Genomic DNA, 19,716 nt, shown 5'->3' with positions numbered 1-19,716 from the left:
GGGGCTGTGCACACCATGCGGGAAGTAAGCGGATAATGTGCGGGTTATACCCGGGGTGGAGGAGAGGAGACTCCAGGCCCCGGGAACCATATTTGTGGTAAAAAAAAAAAGAATTAAAATAAAAAATAATGTTATACTCACCCCTGAAGTCTCAGCGCTGCACGTGGCCGTCCGGTCTGGGTTGCTGTGCGAACAGGGCCTGCGGTGACGTCGCGGTCACATGACCGTGACGTCACGAAGGTCCTTCTCGCACAGCATCTTTGGAACCGGACCGCCGCCTGCAGCATTGAGGAGATCGGGACGTCAGAGGGTGAGTATATCATGATTTTATTATTTTTAACATTATTATTGATGCTGCATATTGCTGAATATGCAGCATCAATAGTAGGAAATCCCGCAGCGGAACCCGCAGGACAAACCGCGATAAATCTGCAGGGATAACCGCAGCGGGTTTGTCCTGCAGATTTATCAAATCCGCTGCGGGAAAACCCGCAGGGACCCGACACAACGTGTGAACATGGCCTAAAGGTGCTAATCTAAAATCTCCTTTGCGATCCTACAGTACATCCTAGCAATAGCTCAGCCTGAAGATCAGGAGCAAGTGACCTGGCACTAGATAACGATCTTATTAATACGTGAGAGCTGTATATCGGGGTATGGTATATATTGTGTTCTATTGCGAATATGACAAGAATACTTTTAATAATTTCAGTGACTACATATATTAGTCCTTTATTACGGTCCTACACGAGAGGCAGGTACAGCGCCTTCTGCTGTGAACTCAAATGAGCCTCAAAACATGTAAAATATACGATTTTTTTTTCTGCTTGCTTTTCCTGTAGACTATGATGAAGATTTTGAACTCGAGGAAAACAAATCTGTTGAGAAATATAACAAAGACGGAAGGTTAGATGATGAAGAGCAGGAAATGTCCAAGTCCCCCTCGGATGGTGAGAAAGACGATGTAAACCAGGAATGGAGAAGCAGCGTGGCATCAAACGCCGCCCAAGAAGCTTCTGACAGAGCGGTGGATGAAAGGGACAGCGACTACGAGGATGAACAAGGTTCGTTACTATCTTACTATTTATTCTGTCGCTTGCTCCTCATGATTAATCGTCTCCTAAAGTTAGTTTGGGGGGTAATGGAGATACCTGTAATGGAGTTATTAAGACTTTTTTTAATGTAGGGAACCTCTTTCCTCAAAAGAAGCATAGCTGTAGTCCAAAATCTGTGGCAATGATTTTTTATATAATATGCAAATTAGACATTTGGTGCATTGTAGGCGGTCCAGAGCACAATCCCTCAATCTGGCCACTTGGCTCTTCCCTCTGCTTCATTGATTGACACACGGATGTCCCACTTAATCTAGCTCTATAGAAAAATGAATCCTTAAGGAGCTGGCTTCATTTTCACCTGTGCTGTCATTGGACTGAGAAATAGTGTTATGGACCGCCCACAATACACCAAGAGCCTAATTTGCATATAACTTCTTTTTTTTTTTAACAATCTTGGAACTACAGCTGTGCGTCTCAGGAAAAGCTTCCCTACATGAAGGTGTGCTTACTATATAGGGCATAATCAACCCCCGAAAGACTCCTTGTAACCGCCTCCTGGTATAGGACGTACCCATGCAATAAATCGTGTAAAGAAATTAAAAATCAAAACATCAGAATTGCCATGTTTTATGGTCACTCCCACCAAAAATGTAATAAATATCTATCAAAAAGTTGTATGTACCCCAAAATGGTACCAATAGAAAGTCATCTAGCTGCACAAAAAACAAGTCCCCACGCCGCTCCATGGACGGAAAAATTTAAAAAAAAATACGGGTATCAGCAAATGGAGACACACAAACTTTTTTTTTTTTTTTTTTACAAAGTTTAGAATTTGCTTTTACCTCTATCAAATATAAAAATATCTATACAATTTTGGTATCACAATAATCCACTGACGCATTTTGACCACATATTGAACGCCATAAAAAATAAAACCCCAAAATAATGGCAGAATTGTGTTTTTATTTTTTTTCCATTTCTCTCTATCTGTTATTCAATATACTATATAGTAAAGTGAATGACATCATTCCAAACGGCAACTTCTCCCACAAAAAAACAAGCCCTCGTACCACGATATGGCTGGTAAAACAAAATGGGTTGATACTTGGGAAGATAATAATAGGAAAAAACTAAAAAATGAAATATAAATTGTCTGCAAGGGGGTAAATAATGACAAAGGTTGATCCGAAGAGTCCTGGGGTGCTAGAAGAAGAATGAATGATGTCGTCATGACAGTGATGTCAGTGAAAGGGGTTTTCTGCGTAATTCCATCCCTTTATGCAGTACCATGGTATATTGATGTGATGCAGGAGGCTCGCTCCTTTAGAGCCTGTATACCAGTCTGTGCGCTGCTACACTGAGCAGCTCTTATTTTGGAGGATGCAGTGTCTCAAAGCATCAGTTATCTGTATTCTCATCTTTATTTCCATATTTATTGCAATCCTTAAGGTTCAGTATTGACGCATCGAATAATGAAGGCTTCACAGTCCACCCATTTTTCTTTCATTACCTCCTTACGGAAATTCTCTTTTCCTTTGAACTCGGCGGCTCCTTTGATATTCTATTTTCCATATTGAATAGGGAAACATAGCGCAGATGACGAGGAAATGAACTCGGCTGCGAGAAAAATCCAGAATCTTTATAGAGAACATAGAGTACTGCGACAGAACGGTCGGACGGAGAAAGGTTTGGAATCAGAAATCAAGAGGCAGAATCCGCCTTTGATTGCATTAACTAATTGACTTGGAGTTTGGGGGCCAATCTTTTAATTTTCCTAAATTTCTGATCTAAGATGACTAAATCTGCATGTTCTACAATCAGTATTTCTATGTGATCAATATTTCCTTACTTTAATTATTCAGTTAATTAAATGCCCCGTCATAGCTGGAAATGGCACTGAGAATTAGTACTGGTGTAATTTATGCTTCTAATGCATTTACTATACCTCGACATCCTTTCTTTGACTGTTTAAGGTAAGTGACAGTAAAAAATTATGGTGTGAAGCCGATATATACTGTGATAAGCCTAAAAAAGAACCTCATGGGCGGAGCAAAACAGAGCAACACAGCCATGCCCCGCCCTCGCAGAGCTTACGCTTGGGAAAAGACAGTGCGCCAGTTCTGCCTTCATTGTTTTTTATTTGTTTAATTTTTATATTTTGATGCACTGGTGATGATGTTTATCTAGTGCACCAATCATATGTTTGGGATGGTCAGGTTGGCTACCTCTTTCATTCCAGAGTGGAGTGGTGGTTGAGCATACTCACCCAGATTTTGAGATCAGTTGTTGTTTCAGCAATAAGAACTTAGAGGGTCATTTATCGCGTATCTTATGGATAGATGATGAATCCATTTAGTGGGAAGACCCCTTAAAGATGACACTCAAGCTGGACCCAAATCAGACATGATTATATATAATGTGGCCAAGATATTCCATGTTACAGATCTTTGACACATTTTGGTGCATTGGTTGAGCGCACGTTAAGATTTGACATTTTTTCTTCCTGTTGTAGATAGGGAACGCAAAGAGTCAATCTCCTCTAGCAGTTCAGTAGATCGTTCAAGTGAAGATGACTCCGACCATGACGACAGTCAAGAAACAAATGGAGACCATGAGGCAGAAATGGACCAGGAGAAGGAAATGAACAAAACTAATCCAGACTCCGGCAACCATGACTTAGACAAGGACCTTGAGCTGAAAGAACCAGAAGAGGAAGACAAGGGCATGCTGGGAACACTTAGTGAGGAACATGAGAATATTGAAGGTCAAGATGATGTAGATGAACCACTGTCAGATAGACCAGAAGGTGATAGAAAATCAGACTGTGTGAGTCCTGACAACGAGCAGGTAAATGATGGTGGAACATTAGGTCATGTGGAGGAGGAGGACAAGTCTGAGGCAGAAGATGACTTGGAGAGTAAGCTCACGAGTGATGAGGAGGGTGGTGAGTATAGGAAGAGATCTGCAGTGTGCACCTGACCTGCATGCCACCTGTTCTGTGATACCAGTGTGTCTACCCAGCCAAGCATGCCGAATATCATTCTTTCTCTACTCTTATTTGTAATAAATATAAAATAATTATTGTACTATGGAAAAACAGATGTTCAAAGATTTAGAAAACCCATTTTCAAATATCCTATGAATTGAGTTAACAAGTGAGGGACCTGAATAATAATAATAATCATCTTTATTTTTATATAGCGATACCATATTCCATACCGCTTTATGGACATTATCGTCGCTGTCACCAATGGGGCTCACAATCTAGATTCCCTATCAGTATGTCTTTGGAATGTGGGAGGAAACCGGATTACCCGGAGGAAACCCACGCAAACACGGTGACAACATACAAACTCTTTGCAGATGTTGTCCTTGGTTGGATTTGAACCCAGGACTCCAGCGCTGCAAGGCTGCTGTGCTAACCACTGCGCCACCGTGCTGCCCCAGTGGAATAGGTAGACCACCCTTATTAGCCAAAGCAGAGTGACTACAAAAAAATGCATAACCTTGCGTCACAGACAATCCACCGACATTAGTGAGAATTGTGTGATACTTCATTTCACCTGGGGTGGCGCTGCAGGTAAACTGAACACTTGTTATTAGATCCACCATAGAGCGGATCTCTGAAGGCTCCGGTAGGATAACTCTTTCCCATGGTCAAACCTGCAACCGTGCAAAAATCTAACCGTACTCGGATGATGTCTGAGCGCTGTCTGATCTTCACGGACCGTCAGAATGGAGGTGGTGGAGAAACTTTCTTTTAATTTCTCTACATAATAGAAAAAGAGATAACACTCCGAGCACACTCTGATCCAAGTCTAATCAGGATATTCCGCCTGGTTTTCAGACGTTTGAATGGAGCCTATGGTTGTGCTTGAAAGGGGTTGGATACAGTCATAGGAGTGTTATTTCATAGGAGTGTTTTTCAGGGCAATTGGAGGCTTTGGAGTAATTAGTTTTTTAATGTTTTTTCACTGAATTGAAGCTGCTGGCAAAATTTGGAAAATTCAAAATTCTAAACATTCACTCATCCTTAGACATTAAAGAGAGTTTTTACAATTGAAAAAATAAGTGAAAACAACAAAAATGTAATAAAAGTAAAGTAGAAAATTCTTAGAATGGATCTAATGTTAATTCACAGTACGCTTTCCCTTTACTACAGAGTAGGCAAATATGGTTTATATTTACTGTAGATTGTAAGCTCTTTGGAAAAAATATTCTTTAAGAATGTTTTAATTTTTTTTTTTTTCTCTCAAATAATAAATCTTCCAATTAGGATTCGTCACTTGTTCGCACATTCACCGTTTCTGAATTGCTGTGCAGACGTCATGTAATCAGCAGCTTTGTGTTGTTGTTGCTACTTTGTATTGCTTCTCCCTTTCTTTGCTCTTTTGTGTCTTATTGTTCTTGTCTGAATTAGTATAGCATGTACAGAATAAATTATTGAGTGTCGTGCCATTCTCTTGCCATCAGTTTTTCAAGCCTTTAGAAATACCCTGGTTTAGGGAAAGAGGGGGGAAAAAGAGACAAAGTGCGGCGCTTCCTCTGAGCGTAATACGTTTTTACGTAGTTTTTCTTTTTTTGTTTTGAGAAAATAAATGAACTTTTATTAACATTTTTTTTTCACTGGAAGTGGATGCATTCAAAAAAATCCTAAGGTGCTTAGCGCCACATTTGCTTGGAGTTTATTTTCCCTTTGACATCAGTTTTTCAAGTAACACATTCAATGTTCTATAAAAAAATAAATAAAAAAAAAGTAAAAATGTTAAAGATTTCCCCAAAATAGTATTCTAGAATTATCACATTATGCCAATAATAATGTATCCATATGGGATTATATATTTGAGTATAAAATAAATCATTAGCTACAGTGATTCTTTCCAGTCATCCCCTCTCTTGTTAACTCATTAAACCTGAAGTCTGATCTCTGATTCCTTAAAGGGTTATTCCTAGATTAGGAATAGGTGATAACCACTAAATCGGTGAGGGGCCGACCAATAAAAAAGAAATAAGAATGTACAAAGGGCAATGCCTAAAGCATGACAGGCAAAATCCGAAACGTGGGAGAAAAAAAAAGCATACCAAAAGAAAGTGATCATCTTAAAAATACACTATTAAAACATTTCCAGGCAAAAGGCAGATCACGTACAAAATTGAAAGCAATGAAAACAGCCAAAGGGCTACAGGTGCAAATCGCGACATGCTCGTAATGAAGCAAATGTCTAACCTCTAATGCCTGCCAAAGTCTGATGCCCTGGACATAAGATAATATACTAGCGCCACAATAGCGAAGATCGCACATCAGCAAACTTGTAAAGCTAAGAATTGAGCATGAAATAGAAAACACAAAGTCTGAGCATAGAGGCAAAAATATAGAGGAGGGAAAACCTGATGTGTTTCGCCACTAGTGTTGTGGCTTCCTCAGGGGTTACATGAGTTTAAAACTCATCAGAAACAAAAAGGAAACCGGTTGAATAGAAAGAAATTATGTCCAGAGATAGAACTGTGACACAGGAACATGGGGAAGGATTAGCTGGGGTCAATCCGGACATTGTAGGCGTCCAGCTGTGCTTCCAGTTCTTCTGCCAATAACTGTTCCTTTGTGTTTCTGCCAGGGAATCTCTGAGGAAGCCAAAACGTGTAGAATTCTACCGATCTCTTCTACACATAGTTGAAAATTTATGTGCTGAAATCTTCAGCATGTGAATAGAAAGGGGTTAATCTGAGGCGAGTCTGCAACAAAACCTGCAAAAAAATCTGCAAGTAACAAGCGCAAATTTTAAAGCACTGGAAAAATCCTCATCAAAACTGCAACATTGGCGTTTACCGTAACGGATGCAGCAACTCTGAAATGGTAATTAATATGAATTCACTAATTACAATGAAGTTGGTTATTGTTGCAAGGATTTGCACTTTGCTAAATTGTCAAAAAGGAAAGAATTTTTTTTTTAAATTAATTTTACTGAAACCATTTTGCTGTTACCCACAGAATAAGCCTAAATATCAATTACCTAATACAGTGTTCCCCAACTCCGGTCCTCAAGAGCCACCAACAGGTCACGTTTTCTGGATTTCCTTAGTATTGCACAGGTGATTGAATTCTTGCCTGTCCAGGTGATGCAATTATCACCTGTGCAATACTAAGGAAATCCTGAAAACATGACCTGTTGGTGGCTCTTGAGGACCGGAGTTGGGGAACACTGATAATATATTGTTATCAGAATTAGCACCCGTGGCTGCTCCATTAATAATATGCTGCCTTTTGGCATTTTAGTATATAAAAAGGATGCAACTTTGCAAAAAAAATAACAAATTAATGGAACTCTCTCCTATTGTTTTGTGTATACAGCTCTTATGCAGATCATTTTATCTCTGTAGTCACCTTGTGTGTAGTCGGATCCTGCATTTCTCCCTCATTCTTCTACCCTCTGTATAAGGGCAGCACGAGAATAACCCAGATGTTCAAGATCTGACTACACTCCGGATGTATTTGTAGTCTGTAACCATAGTGACACATAGATCAGACAAAACATTAGGAGATTTATATGACTTCATTTTTAGTAAATTCATAGACTCATGAGACACACAACCCATTGGTGTTAATAGAAACAGTGTAATGCCTCATTTCTCCTGTGGGGGAGCTGCAGGGAAACTGAACACTTACTGGCAGGTTCCTCCACAGATCACAGCTGATCGCTGGGTATTTGGTGAATTACAGTTAACCCTTTCAAACAAGCTTCCTACTGCACACTGGATGTATTTATTACATGCGAATGTAGCAGTTTCTTTTCCTCATCCGGAATGGAACACGCTGACCAACGTGAAATCTTGAGACATTTGTAAGGCATTTCTATTAGGGAACAACCCTTAACTACCAGAATTCTCACACATTTGGTTTACCTTCTTTGTGATTCTGAGCTGTTTGCTTGTAGGCCGGCAGTCCTATGTAAAGTTTCATTTTTCCAGGTTGAATTAACATCTATGTGGATACGTCCTACTAGCACTTGAGCAAAATGGATTTCATTCTGTGTAGTACTTAAACTGCCCCATATTCATAGGGAGACTAACATCTGCTGGCCGCTTATCTCCTACAGCTTTGCTATGTAATGTGAACACCTGAACATGTGAATGATCACAATATAATGACTTGTCATTCAACACTGCTCCGTCCATATACTGCTATATACTGTATAATATATATATATGATCTGTGCAGATCTGAGGTGTAATAATCGCCTAGACAGGTTAACTATGCAACTATTTTTTATTCCTTACGTCCATAGTTTTACAACAACTCCGGGTATATGGCCACAATCCATTGCCTCCAGTCCACAAGATCCCCTCCCTGGGACCAGTAATTCCACTGCACCCGTACCAGGCGATACTATCTCCCACTTTTGGTTGGCCCACAGATGTTGTATCTCCCGCCAGTATAGTCTGTAGTCGCAGTCCACGCTCCTCCAGACGCCAGATAACACGACCGTAGCACATGAATCCAACATCAACAGTCCTTATGATAGTTCCTTAAATCCAGACGACAGATCCCAAGACCGTAGCGCGTGTGTCCAGCTCCGCCGGCAACCGATCTCCATAGGCCATCCATATAGAGGCGCCAGAACCTCATAGATCCTCGCTGGCCGACGTCAGTAGACATGTGGCTTATTGTTCTCCATCCCTGAGATCAGCCCTCAGAATGGGCAGAAGTGTCCACACCCTCCCGCCCCTATGCATTGGTGGAGGCATTTTTCTCAACCCATCACCTGGGACTGCATGTGAGACCCCCTTGTGGTGACTGCTCCGCCGGGTCTACTATCCCACCCAAACAATGGGACTAGTGGCTGGGAGAACAATAGCTTGAGGCCCCTGAGACAGTAACGAGAGTAATGGAATGATTGCTTTCCTTGATTACCAATCTTGGGTCTGACCTTAGGGTACCGTCACACAGTGCAATTTTCATCGCTACGACGGTACGATCCGTGACGCTCCAGCGTCGTAACAATATCGCTCCAGCGTCGTAGACTGCTGTCACACTTTGCAATCTACGACGCTGGAGCGATAATTTCATGACGTATGTGCGATGTAGAAGCCGTTGGTTACTATGCGCACATCGTATACGATATATGTTACACCATGCAATCATACCGCCACAGCGGGACACTAGACGACGAAAGAAAGTTTCAAACGATCTGCTACGACGTACGATTCTCAGCGGGGTCCCTGATCGCAGGAGCGTGTCAGACACTGCGATCTCGTAACTATATCGCTCGAACGTCACGAATCGTGCCGTCGTAGCGATCAAAATTGCACTGTGTGACGGTATGCATAAGATCCAGCCTGCCTGTCTTCCTCTGCTTACTGTCACTGAATGGAAACCTTGATTCCCGACGCTGAACAGACGAGCAAGCAAATCTCGAATTGAACACAACAATTAAGATCGGCGTAACCGGTGCCCAAGCTGCAAAAAGTCTGCATCCCTTAGAGCCGTGGATTCTGCTCTACGTCCATTTGTTCAATAGTCTTAGAACCAGGCCAGCTCCTCACACTATCTATGGGCTTACATAGGACTGCAGGTATCTGACGACAGTCGTTAATCCTTCATAGAGATGTCTGTAAACTAGGACTTATAGAACCGGCAATTATATGCTTGGAGAAAAGGCTTCTGGCGAGGACGTGGATTTTTGGAGAAGGATAATCGATAAAACTGGAGCGTCCGTTTTGTAACCGTCGGCTCTGACCCTGATTTGCTAAAAAGTCAATTAAAGCATCTAAGTGCACGAGCGTTGTGTGTGATATCGAGGCACTGCGATATCATTTACCGGACGCTTCTTACAGTAAGTTTCTAAATTATTAAATTATATGGGTTAATAAATTAAAGGGGATGAAAACCTTTAGATCTTATCTTTTATATTGATCCAATGCATCGAAACTTTATAAAAAGTGATTTTTTTTTGTCATTATTAAAAATCTTTTTCCATTTTGCGTATACAGCACCTGTGCGGACCTATGAGTTTCCATGGTTACAGGCTGTATCCCTGCATGTAGTCTGACTCCTCAGTCCTGTTTTACTCTTATGTTTTTGAAGTTTACCAACAAGTGAAGGCAGAGTGACGGTAACGAGTCGCTGCAGGATCAGACTACACAAGGTTTGTTTGTCGTCTGGAACCACTGAAACGCATAGCTCTGCGTAGGAGCTGTGTACACAAAAGGGTAGGAGATGTTTAGCTAAATGTGGCTTCACTTTTTTTGGTAGTTCATCGATTCTGTAGAGGAATTGGCATGTTTATGGATTAGCAGGGGTGGGGAACCTCAAGCCCACGGGCCGTTTACGTTCCCCGATGACCTTTTATCCGGCAGATTCCCGGGGACTGCGGTGCTTGGGCTGGCAGCTGTATTTTGCCGGCCGCTGGACTATTAATTTCTTAATTCTCTGAGCACGCATCATTCACTATTGAACACAGGAGCGTGCAGTGATAGAATCTGTCCTGGCACCTCTGCCAGCTTCAGGACGCACTTTTTGGGTGGAGAAAGGCTATGTTCACATTTGCGTTGTTGGGAGTTGCGTCGATGACGCAACGCAAAACGCATGCAAAAACGCATTGTTTTGTGACGCGTGCGTCCATTTTTGGCTTTATTTTGGACGCAAAAAAAATGCAACATGCAGCGTCCTCTGCGCCCTGACGCTTGCGCCAAAAATGACGCATGCGTCACAAAACGCAAGACAACGCATGTCCATGCGCCCCCATGTTAAATATAGGGGCGCATGACGCATGCGTCGAAATGCGTCGCCGAACCTGCGCCCGACGCAACGCAAATGTGAACATAGCCTTAGCACACAATTTGTATCACCCCCAAAGAATGATAAAAATATCCAAATAACCCTTGGCAGAAAAAGATTCTCTACCCCTGCATTACAGGAACAGATCACTGATTTTACTAGAACAGTGTAATTCCTCATTTCTCCTCTGGGGGAGCTGCAGGGAAACTGAACACTTACCTGCAGTTTCTTCCACAGATCCTAGCTGATCGCTGGGGATCTAAAGGGTCCGACACTCTGGAATCAGCGTATTTTAGGGAAACCTTCTTACACGTTGTGGACAACCCGTTTTGAGTTACTTATTTGTTACCTACGTTATTAAATTGGCTTTCTCTTCACAGTTCTCTCTATGTGCCCACTGATAACCCTATAGGAGGAGCAGATTCCCGGATCTCCTTTATAAACCAAATCTTGTTACAATTATAAAAAAAATACTCAATCCTATGAATCAGTAGGCTGTCCCGGGGGAAAGGCGATGATCCTGGAGATTCCCGCGCATGGCTTGTGCATGAATTTGCTTTTGCTTCCTCCCCTGCATGGGTGCACGTCCCCCGCAGGGCTGCGTCTATGCTTCTGGCTGCGCGCATTACGTGCATTTACTCTTCACCACTTCTTATCCTTTTGCCTCCTGAGAATTTGCTGTTTTTTCTTAAAGACTGCAAATCAGTCCAGGAAAAGATAGCAGAGGCCATTGACCATAAACCCAGTCTGGATTCTGAGCCCGAACCCAGTGACTCCAGTACAGATGAAGAGGACCATTGTAAAGGCAAATTGACAAGTAAGATCCAGTGTTTTTACATTAAGTCTTGGTGTTCTGCATCCATATAGCAATGTCATACAGATCCATTATAAGCCCACTTATAACTGCTATCCAGTACCCCTAAAATACTGCCATTCAATGCCTGAAAAGTGGTGGTGGTCTTTGGTAGTTAATGGTAAAGCCAATGAAGGTTCAGGCCAGTGAGAGCCTACATAGTCTAGTGTGGCTTCTAAGGATGCGGTCTTTGGATCTACCCCAGTATGGCGCTATTGTTATCCCACATTATGCTGGTGTGGAGTTGGCTGGAATCTTCCTCATTGATATGTAAAGTAATGATGTGATCTATATTTTGCAGACTTGCTACATGATTCGCCTGGTGGAGCTCTTCATCATGAACCAGAGCAACTGGGACATGACACAGAACAGATGATCATGTTGGATTCCTCAACAGACGTAGAGATACTGACTGAAAGTAGATCCAAGGAAGTGGAGGGCGAAAACCCTAAAAATGAACCTGATGAAAGAAATGCGTGTGAAGAGGAATCATATGTTGGCACTGTTGAGGAGATATGTGAACCTGAAAGTGTAACTGCTGAGAAAGAAGATGCACCTGGTGATGGGACTGCTGAGAAAGAAGATGCACCTGGTGATGGGACTGCTGAGAAAGAAGATGCACCTAGTGATGGGACTGCCGAGAAAGAAGATGCACCTGATGATGGGACTGCTGAGAAAGAAGATGCACCTAGTGATGGGACTGCCGAGAAAGAAGATGCACCTGATGATGGGACTGCCGAGAAAGAAGATGCACCTGATGATGGGACTGCTGAGAAAGAAGATGCACCTAGTGATGGGACTGCCGAGAAAGAAGATGCACCTGATGATGGGACTGCCGAGAAAGAAGATGCACCTGATGATGGGACTGCTGAGAAAGAAGATGCACCTAGTGATGGGACTGCCGAGAAAGAAGATGCACCTAGCGATGGGACTGCTGAGAAAGAAGATGCACCTGGTGAAGGGACCGCTGAGAAAGAAGATGCACCTGATGATGGGACTGCTGAGAAAGAAGATGGGACCGCCGAGAAAGAAGATGCACCTAATGGGACTGCCGAGAAAGAAGATGCACCTGATGATGGGACCGCCGAGAAAGAAGATGCACCTGGTGATGGGACTGCTGAGAAAGAAGATGGAACTGCTGAGAAAAAAGATGCACCTGGTGATGGGACCGCCGAGAAAGAAGATGCACCTGATGGGACTGCCGAGAAAGAAGATGCACCTAGCGATGGGACTGCTGAGAAAGAAGATGCACCTGGTGAAGGGACCGCTGAGAAAGAAGATGCACCTGATGATGGGACTGCTGAGAAAGAAGATGGGACCGCCGAGAAAGAAGATGCACCTGATGGGACTGCCGAGAAAGAAGATGCACCTGATGATGGGACCGCCGAGAAAGAAGATGCACCTGGTGATGGGACTGCTGAGAAAGAAGATGGAACTGCTGAGAAAAAAGATGCACCTGGTGATGGGACTGCTGAGAAAGAAGATGCACCTGCTGATGGGACTGCTGAGAAAGAAGATGCACCCGGTGATGGGACTGCTGAGAAAGAAGATGCACCCGATGATGAGACTGCTGAGAAAGAAGATGCACCTGGTGATGAGACTGCTGAGAAAGAAGGTGCACCCGATGATGGAACTGCTGAGAAAGAAGATGCAACTGTTGATGAGACTGCTGGGAAGGAAGATGCACCCAATGATGGGACTGCTGAGAAAGAAGATGGACCTTGTGATGGGACTGCTGAGAAAGAAGATGGACCTTGTGATGGGACTGTTGAGAAAGAAGATGCACCCTTTGATGGGATTGCTGTGGAAGAAGATGCACCCATTGATGGGACCTCTGAGAAAGGTGCACCCATTGATGAGACTGATGAAAAAGAAGATGCACCTGGTGATGGGACTGCTGGGAAGGAAGATGCACCTGACAATGTGACTGCAGAGAAAGAAGATGCACCTGGTGATGGGACTGCTGAGAAAGAAGATGCACCTGGTGATGGGACTGCAGAGAAAGAAGATGCACCTGACAATGTGACTGCAGAGAAAGAAGATGCACCTAGTGATGGGACTGCTGAGAAAGAAGATGCACCTGGTGATGGGACTGCTGAGAAAGATGCACCCATAGATGGGATCGCTGTGGAAGAAGATGCACCCATTGATGGGACCACTGAGAAAGAAGATGTGCCTGGTGATGGGACTGCTGAAAAAGAAGATGCACCTGCTGATGGGACTGCTGAGAAGCATGATGCACCTGGTGATGGGACTGCTGAGAACGAAGATGCACCTGGTGATGGGACTGCTGAGAAAGAAGATGCACCTGGTGATGGGACTGCTGGGAAGGAAGATGCACCTGGTGATGGGACTGCTGGGAAGGAAGATGCACCTGACAATGTGACTGCAGAGAAAGAAGATGCACCTGTTGATGGGACTGCTGAGAAAGAAGATGCACCTGGTGATGGGACTGCTGAAAAAGATGCATCTGGTGATGGGACTGCTGAGAAACATGATGCACCTGGTAATTTAGCTGTTGAGAATGGAGTTTCACTTGACAATGCCACTGCCAAGGATGAAGATGCACCTAGTGATGTACCTGCTGAGAATCAAGTTGCATCTGGTAATGTACCTGCAGAGAATGAAGATGCAGCAAATGATGTCATAACTGAGGATGCAGAAGCACGTAATGAGACTGCTGAAAATGAAGATGGACCTAGTGATGTACCTGCTGAGAATACACATGGTGATGGAACTATTGAACAAGACATTGTAAATAGTGATGGGACAGCTGAGACAGAAGATGCAACAATTGATGAGACTGCTGATAATGTAAAAACATCTAGTGATGTACCTGCAAAGAATGAAGATGCAGCAAATGATATTTCTCCTGAAAATCCTGAAGCGCCTAGTGAAGAGACTGCTGAAAATGACGCTGCATCTGGTGATATACCTGCTGAGAATAAAGATGCGCCATGTTATGTGTCTGTTGAGAATGACGGTGCATCTAGTGATATTGCTGCTGAGAATGAAGAGACTCCTAGTAATGGGACTGTTATCCATGCAACTAGTGATGAGACTGCTGATAATGAAAAAGCACTTGGTGATGTCCCAACTGAAAATGATGATTTGCCTGTTGGTATCAATGTGGATGATGAAGATGTTTCTGGAGCATTAAACCTTGAAAATTCTCCAAGTTCTTCAGCTGTAGAGAAAGTAGGTCCAACTGGTGCTGAAAATGAGGACACACTAGACGTAGTAAGTCTGGTTGGAGAAGATGCCTCGGGGGGTAATCCAAGTCCTCCAGGTGATGTGAACACCAAGAGCGATAATGAAGTGCAGACTGAACAAGATGATATTACGCCTTGTGATGATGGTGGAAACATGGATCATGTTGGCGTGGAGCACACGGTCACCTTAGTGGAATCTATAAGTAATGAAGATGACGATGCCCAACCAACCAGTAGACCTGCTGAAATGAAAGATGAAGAGGGAGCTCCGGAATCTACAAGAATAGAAGATAATAGTACTAAAGAGCTCGATGAAGGTCTTGATTTGACAGCGTCAAGCGAAGAACTTAAAGATAATAAGCCACAAGATCTATCTCAAAAGGAGATGATAGATGAAGTTGAGGAGTTCTCGTCACTATCCCTGAAGGAACCGGAGGAGACCTTGCCCAATGAAACGGACATTAGTAAGCACGATGTGGTGGAAGAATCTGGTACTGAAATTCTTCCTGTCCTGGCCGGATCTGGAGAAGAAATGACCAAGGTGGAACAAATCGGAGGATGATCAAAAAAAAAAAAGAAGACGGTAAGGTGTGAAGAAAGTGAGTATGTAGGTATCTACAATCAGCGATGCTGTAGGGTTGTCTCATTTACTGTAGAAGACCCATCCATTATCACATTCTCGGTTAGAGATGTTCCTCTAGGGCAGTGGTCCCCAACTCCGGTCCTCAAGAGCCACCAACAGGTCATGTTTTCAGGATTTCTTTAGTATTGCACAGGTGATTGAATGCTTGCCTGTCCAGTTGATGCAATTATCACCTGTGCAATACTAAGGAAATCCTGAAAACATGACCTGTTGGTGGCTCTTGAAGACCAAAGTTGGGGAACACTGCTCAAGGGTCTATTACAACTCTCTTACACTTGATTCTCTCAATCGAAGTTAATAGAAGTTATGGAAAAACTTGAGCAAGTAGCACTCGGCTCTTTCTACAATTCCCCTAGACTTCAATGGCCTTTCTATTGAACTCATTGGATCATGCAAAGGACAAGAATTCCCAAGGGTTTTTCAGTGCCCTGAGAAAGGAGAGGAGGACTTGAGGGATGGTGAACACCTATGACCAATGCTGAAGATGGGAATAACCCTTTACAGTAGATCTGTCGCCGGGTTAGTATCTGTCATCGGCACAGTATGAGGACAGGTCCCCTTTCCCATTAGTCAAACACGTAGTGCCATTTGGCTAAATGATGAAGCAATCATAGAATAAGTATACGCATATTTTGTAGTCCAATGTATTCATTAGGGAACCGCTCCTACTGACACTCGCTAATTATCATTTTTAAACCATAACCTACATGCTATTAATATTGGAGCTTCATCAAATAGTTGGAGCTCCGCAAATTGATGTAAAATATATAGATTGCTCACAACCTGCAGATAACGTTGTACTATTGTCAAACTTTTGATAGAAAAACCTTGAGGCGAGACATGGTAATGCCATGAGTTTACCATTACTTACAGATGATCAAATGTTGTCTTAAAGCCCAAGCCTAACTCATACTCCTTCATTAAGGTATATAGCAGTATTGTCTTACTAATGATCTATTCCTATATAGTGAACAGGATCTGAGTTGCAGTACCTGGGAACGACCACTGTGCTGTCCCAGCTCCGTACACTGTTTACAACTGGCCAACACCACAGATAATAACAGCTGATAGTGAGGGACGTCGGACCCATAGCTATCTGATATTGATAACCAGGTCATAAATATAAATGAAGTGGATAACCCCTTTAAATAATTAATATCCCCCCCCCCCCCCAATAAAAAACTAGTAAATTCAATCAATCTTCAGCCACCTCTAGTGGGAGCACGGTGCTTTCTCTATCCATTCAGCTCTATAATGTAACTGTATGCAGTAAGCTCCCTCTAGTGGTGGGAGAAGACTGCCAGAATTTCATCCTTCATCTTCTGTTCATGTATATAATTACTAGATGGCGGCCCGATTCTAACGCATCGGGTATTCTACAATATGTATGTAGTTTAAGTTTTCAGAAGAATGCAATTTATACACAGGATTCGGCCGGCCGGGCGCGACCAATTAGCAAAGCGTGGTTCAAATTCTGTGCCAATTCGTGGCCGGACTGCGCCTGACGCTGATTGTTCGTGGCCGGCCGGGCGTGACTAATCAGTGAAGCCAGGGCCGGCTCCAGGTTTTTGAGGGCCCCGGGCGAAAGAGTCTCAGTGGGTCCTCCTCTTTAACACATACCACGATTCATGATGCACAGAAACAGCAGAGAAATATACCACAGCCCACGCAGCATATAGCACAGCCACGTAGTATATAACAGCCACGTAGCATATAGCACAGCCACGTAGTATATAACAGCCCACGTAGCCTATAGCACAGCCCGCGTAGCATATAGCACAGCCCGCGTAGCATATAGCACAGCCCGCGTAGCATATAGCACAGCCCGCGTAGCATATAGCACAGCCCGCGTAGCATATAGCACAGCCCACGTAGAATATAGCACAGCCAAGTAGTATATAACACAGCCACGTAGTATATAGCACAGCTCGCGCAGTATATAACACAGCCACGTAGTATATTGCCCAGCCGCGTAATATATTGCACAGCTGTGTAGTATATAGCACAGCTCACGTAGTATATAGCACAGCTCATGCAGTGTATAACACAGCTTACGTAGTATATAGCATAGCCCACGCACTGTATAACACAGCCCACGTAGTATATAACACAGCCCACGTAGTATATAGCACAGCCAAGTAGTATATAACACAGCCACGTAGTATATAGCACAGCCAAGTAGTATATAACACAGCCACGTAGTATATAGCACAGCTCGCGCAGTATATAACAGCCACGTAGTATATTGCCCAGCCGCGTAATATATTGCACAGCTCACGTAGTATATAGCACAGCTCACGTAGTACAGAGCACAGCCCACGTATATAGCACAACGATGTAGTATATAGCACAGCCCATGTAGTATATAGCACAGAGACGTAGTATATAACATAGCCCACGTAGTATATAACATAGCCCACGTAGTATATAGCAATGTGGGCACCATATCCCTGTTAAAAAAAAAAAGAATTAACATAAAAAATAGTTATATAGTCGCCTTCCGTTGGCCCCGGATCCAGGCGAGGCGTTAGGCGAGGCATTTAGCGATGCTCCTCGCAACGCTCCGGTCTCAAGAATGCATTGCGGTCTCGCGAGATAATGACGTAGCAGTCTCGCGAGGCCGCAATGCATGGCCCGGAGCGTCGCGAAGAGCGGGAAAGGCGCCGGAAGGTGAGAATATAATGATTTTTTATTTTTAACATTAGATCTTTTTACTATTGATGCTGCATAGGCATCATCAATAGTAAAAAGTTGGTCACACAGGGTTAAGAGCTGCGTAACCGGGGTGCATTACACTGCGGCATAACGCAGCCATTAACCCTGTGTGAGCGCTAACAGGAGGGGAGTACGGAGCGGGCACTGACTGAGAGTAGGAAGGGGCGAATTCGCGGCTGGACTCTGCCAGTCGCTGATTGGTCGCAGCCTCCAGCCGCGACCAATCAGCGACGCGGGATTTTCGTGACAGACAGACAGAAAGACCATCAGACGGAAGTGCGCCTTAGACGATTATATTTATATGGATATTTGTATAACTAACACCAATTATTTTAATTAGGGAAAAGGCCTTTTATTTATTATGTTTTCTATATTTTGCTGCCTTATTGTACTTTAAAAATGTGTCTAAAAATATTATTAATTTATTTGCAGTTACAAGAGCAAAACCATCAGAATTAAGATACAGAAGAACGACGAATCTTCACTTGGTGTTTTTTGTAAACTCCGCTTATACTATGCAGATGGTAAAAGTACAACCAGGAAAATGTCTATTTTTACTACGTCTTTATAGATGGCTCCATTTACAGGGAATCCAAGAAATTCTATATTTAAATTCAGCTTTCTTTGTATGGAACCTTGGCCTCAAAGCAACGCACTTTCTATATGTTTACAAATCCTCATGTGTTTTTCTATAATGAATCTATATCTGGGTCAAATAAAAAAAACATAAAAGAATACATGCATTATTTTTTAATGAACGGATATTATAGTCTCTATAATCAGAATAATATTTCCTTGTATTTTAAACGGATAATCCCAAAAGTCAGATAAAGCCGTATGTTTCCGGCAAATATCTGAAATTTTACAAAAATCAGAACAAGCAATTCTATAGGAAATGGCTCTAATTAAAAGTTGATATTACACTAGTAGATTTGGTGTACACATTTTATTTTGCGCTTTCGTCCTGAAGGATTCATTCCACTCTTAACTGTGGCCATACTACCAATATTAAAAGCTGAACATATTTGAAAATAATCTCATTACTTCAACACTTCACCTTGTGGATCATAACTATAATAATACTGCCCCCTATGTGCAAAAATAAAACTACTATAATACTGCCCCTATGTACAAGAATATATCTACTATAATACTGCTCCTATGTACAAGAATATAACTACTATAATACTGCTCCTATGTACAAGAATATAACTACTATAATACTGCTCCTATGTACAAGAATATAACTACTATAATACTGCCCCTATGTACAAGAATATATCTACTATAATACTGCCCCTATGTACAAGAATATAACTACTATAATACTGCTCCTATGTACAAGAATATAACTACTATAATACTGCTCCTATGTACAAGAATATAACTACTATAATACTGCTCCTATGTACAAGAATATAACTACTATAATACTGCCCCTATGTACAAGAATATAACTACTA

At 42.7% G+C, this 19,716-nt stretch overlaps 1 protein-coding gene across 6 annotated transcripts in view; it reads left to right on the top strand.

Moving 5' to 3' along the window:
• Positions 1–18,988, top strand: part of ERICH3 (glutamate rich 3) — a 60,932-nt gene extending 41,944 nt beyond the window's left edge. For 2 of the 6 annotated variants that reach the window (XM_069738283.1, XM_069738280.1), the window contains 6 exons: positions 843–1,064; positions 2,637–2,741; positions 3,568–3,999; positions 11,525–11,647; positions 11,985–15,494; positions 18,686–18,988. In XM_069738283.1, coding sequence (XP_069594384.1) covers positions 843–1,064; positions 2,637–2,741; positions 3,568–3,999; positions 11,525–11,647; positions 11,985–15,457 — 4,355 coding nt within the window. In that variant the 3' untranslated portion in view covers positions 15,458–15,494; positions 18,686–18,988. Of the gene's footprint in view, positions 1–842; positions 1,065–2,636; positions 2,742–3,567; positions 4,000–11,524; positions 11,648–11,984; positions 15,503–18,685 lie in introns of all 6 variants that reach the window. The other 4 variants (XM_069738284.1, XM_069738281.1, XM_069738282.1 and 1 more) reach the window with 4 other exon arrangements.
• Positions 18,989–19,716: the final 728 nt, after the last annotated feature.

This window comes from Ranitomeya imitator, chromosome 8 (assembly GCF_032444005.1).
Source record: "Ranitomeya imitator isolate aRanImi1 chromosome 8, aRanImi1.pri, whole genome shotgun sequence".
Taxonomy (NCBI): domain Eukaryota; kingdom Metazoa; phylum Chordata; class Amphibia; order Anura; family Dendrobatidae; genus Ranitomeya; species Ranitomeya imitator.
The sequence above is the reverse complement of the archived record's forward strand: the minus strand, read 5'-3'. Positions and strand labels throughout refer to the sequence as shown.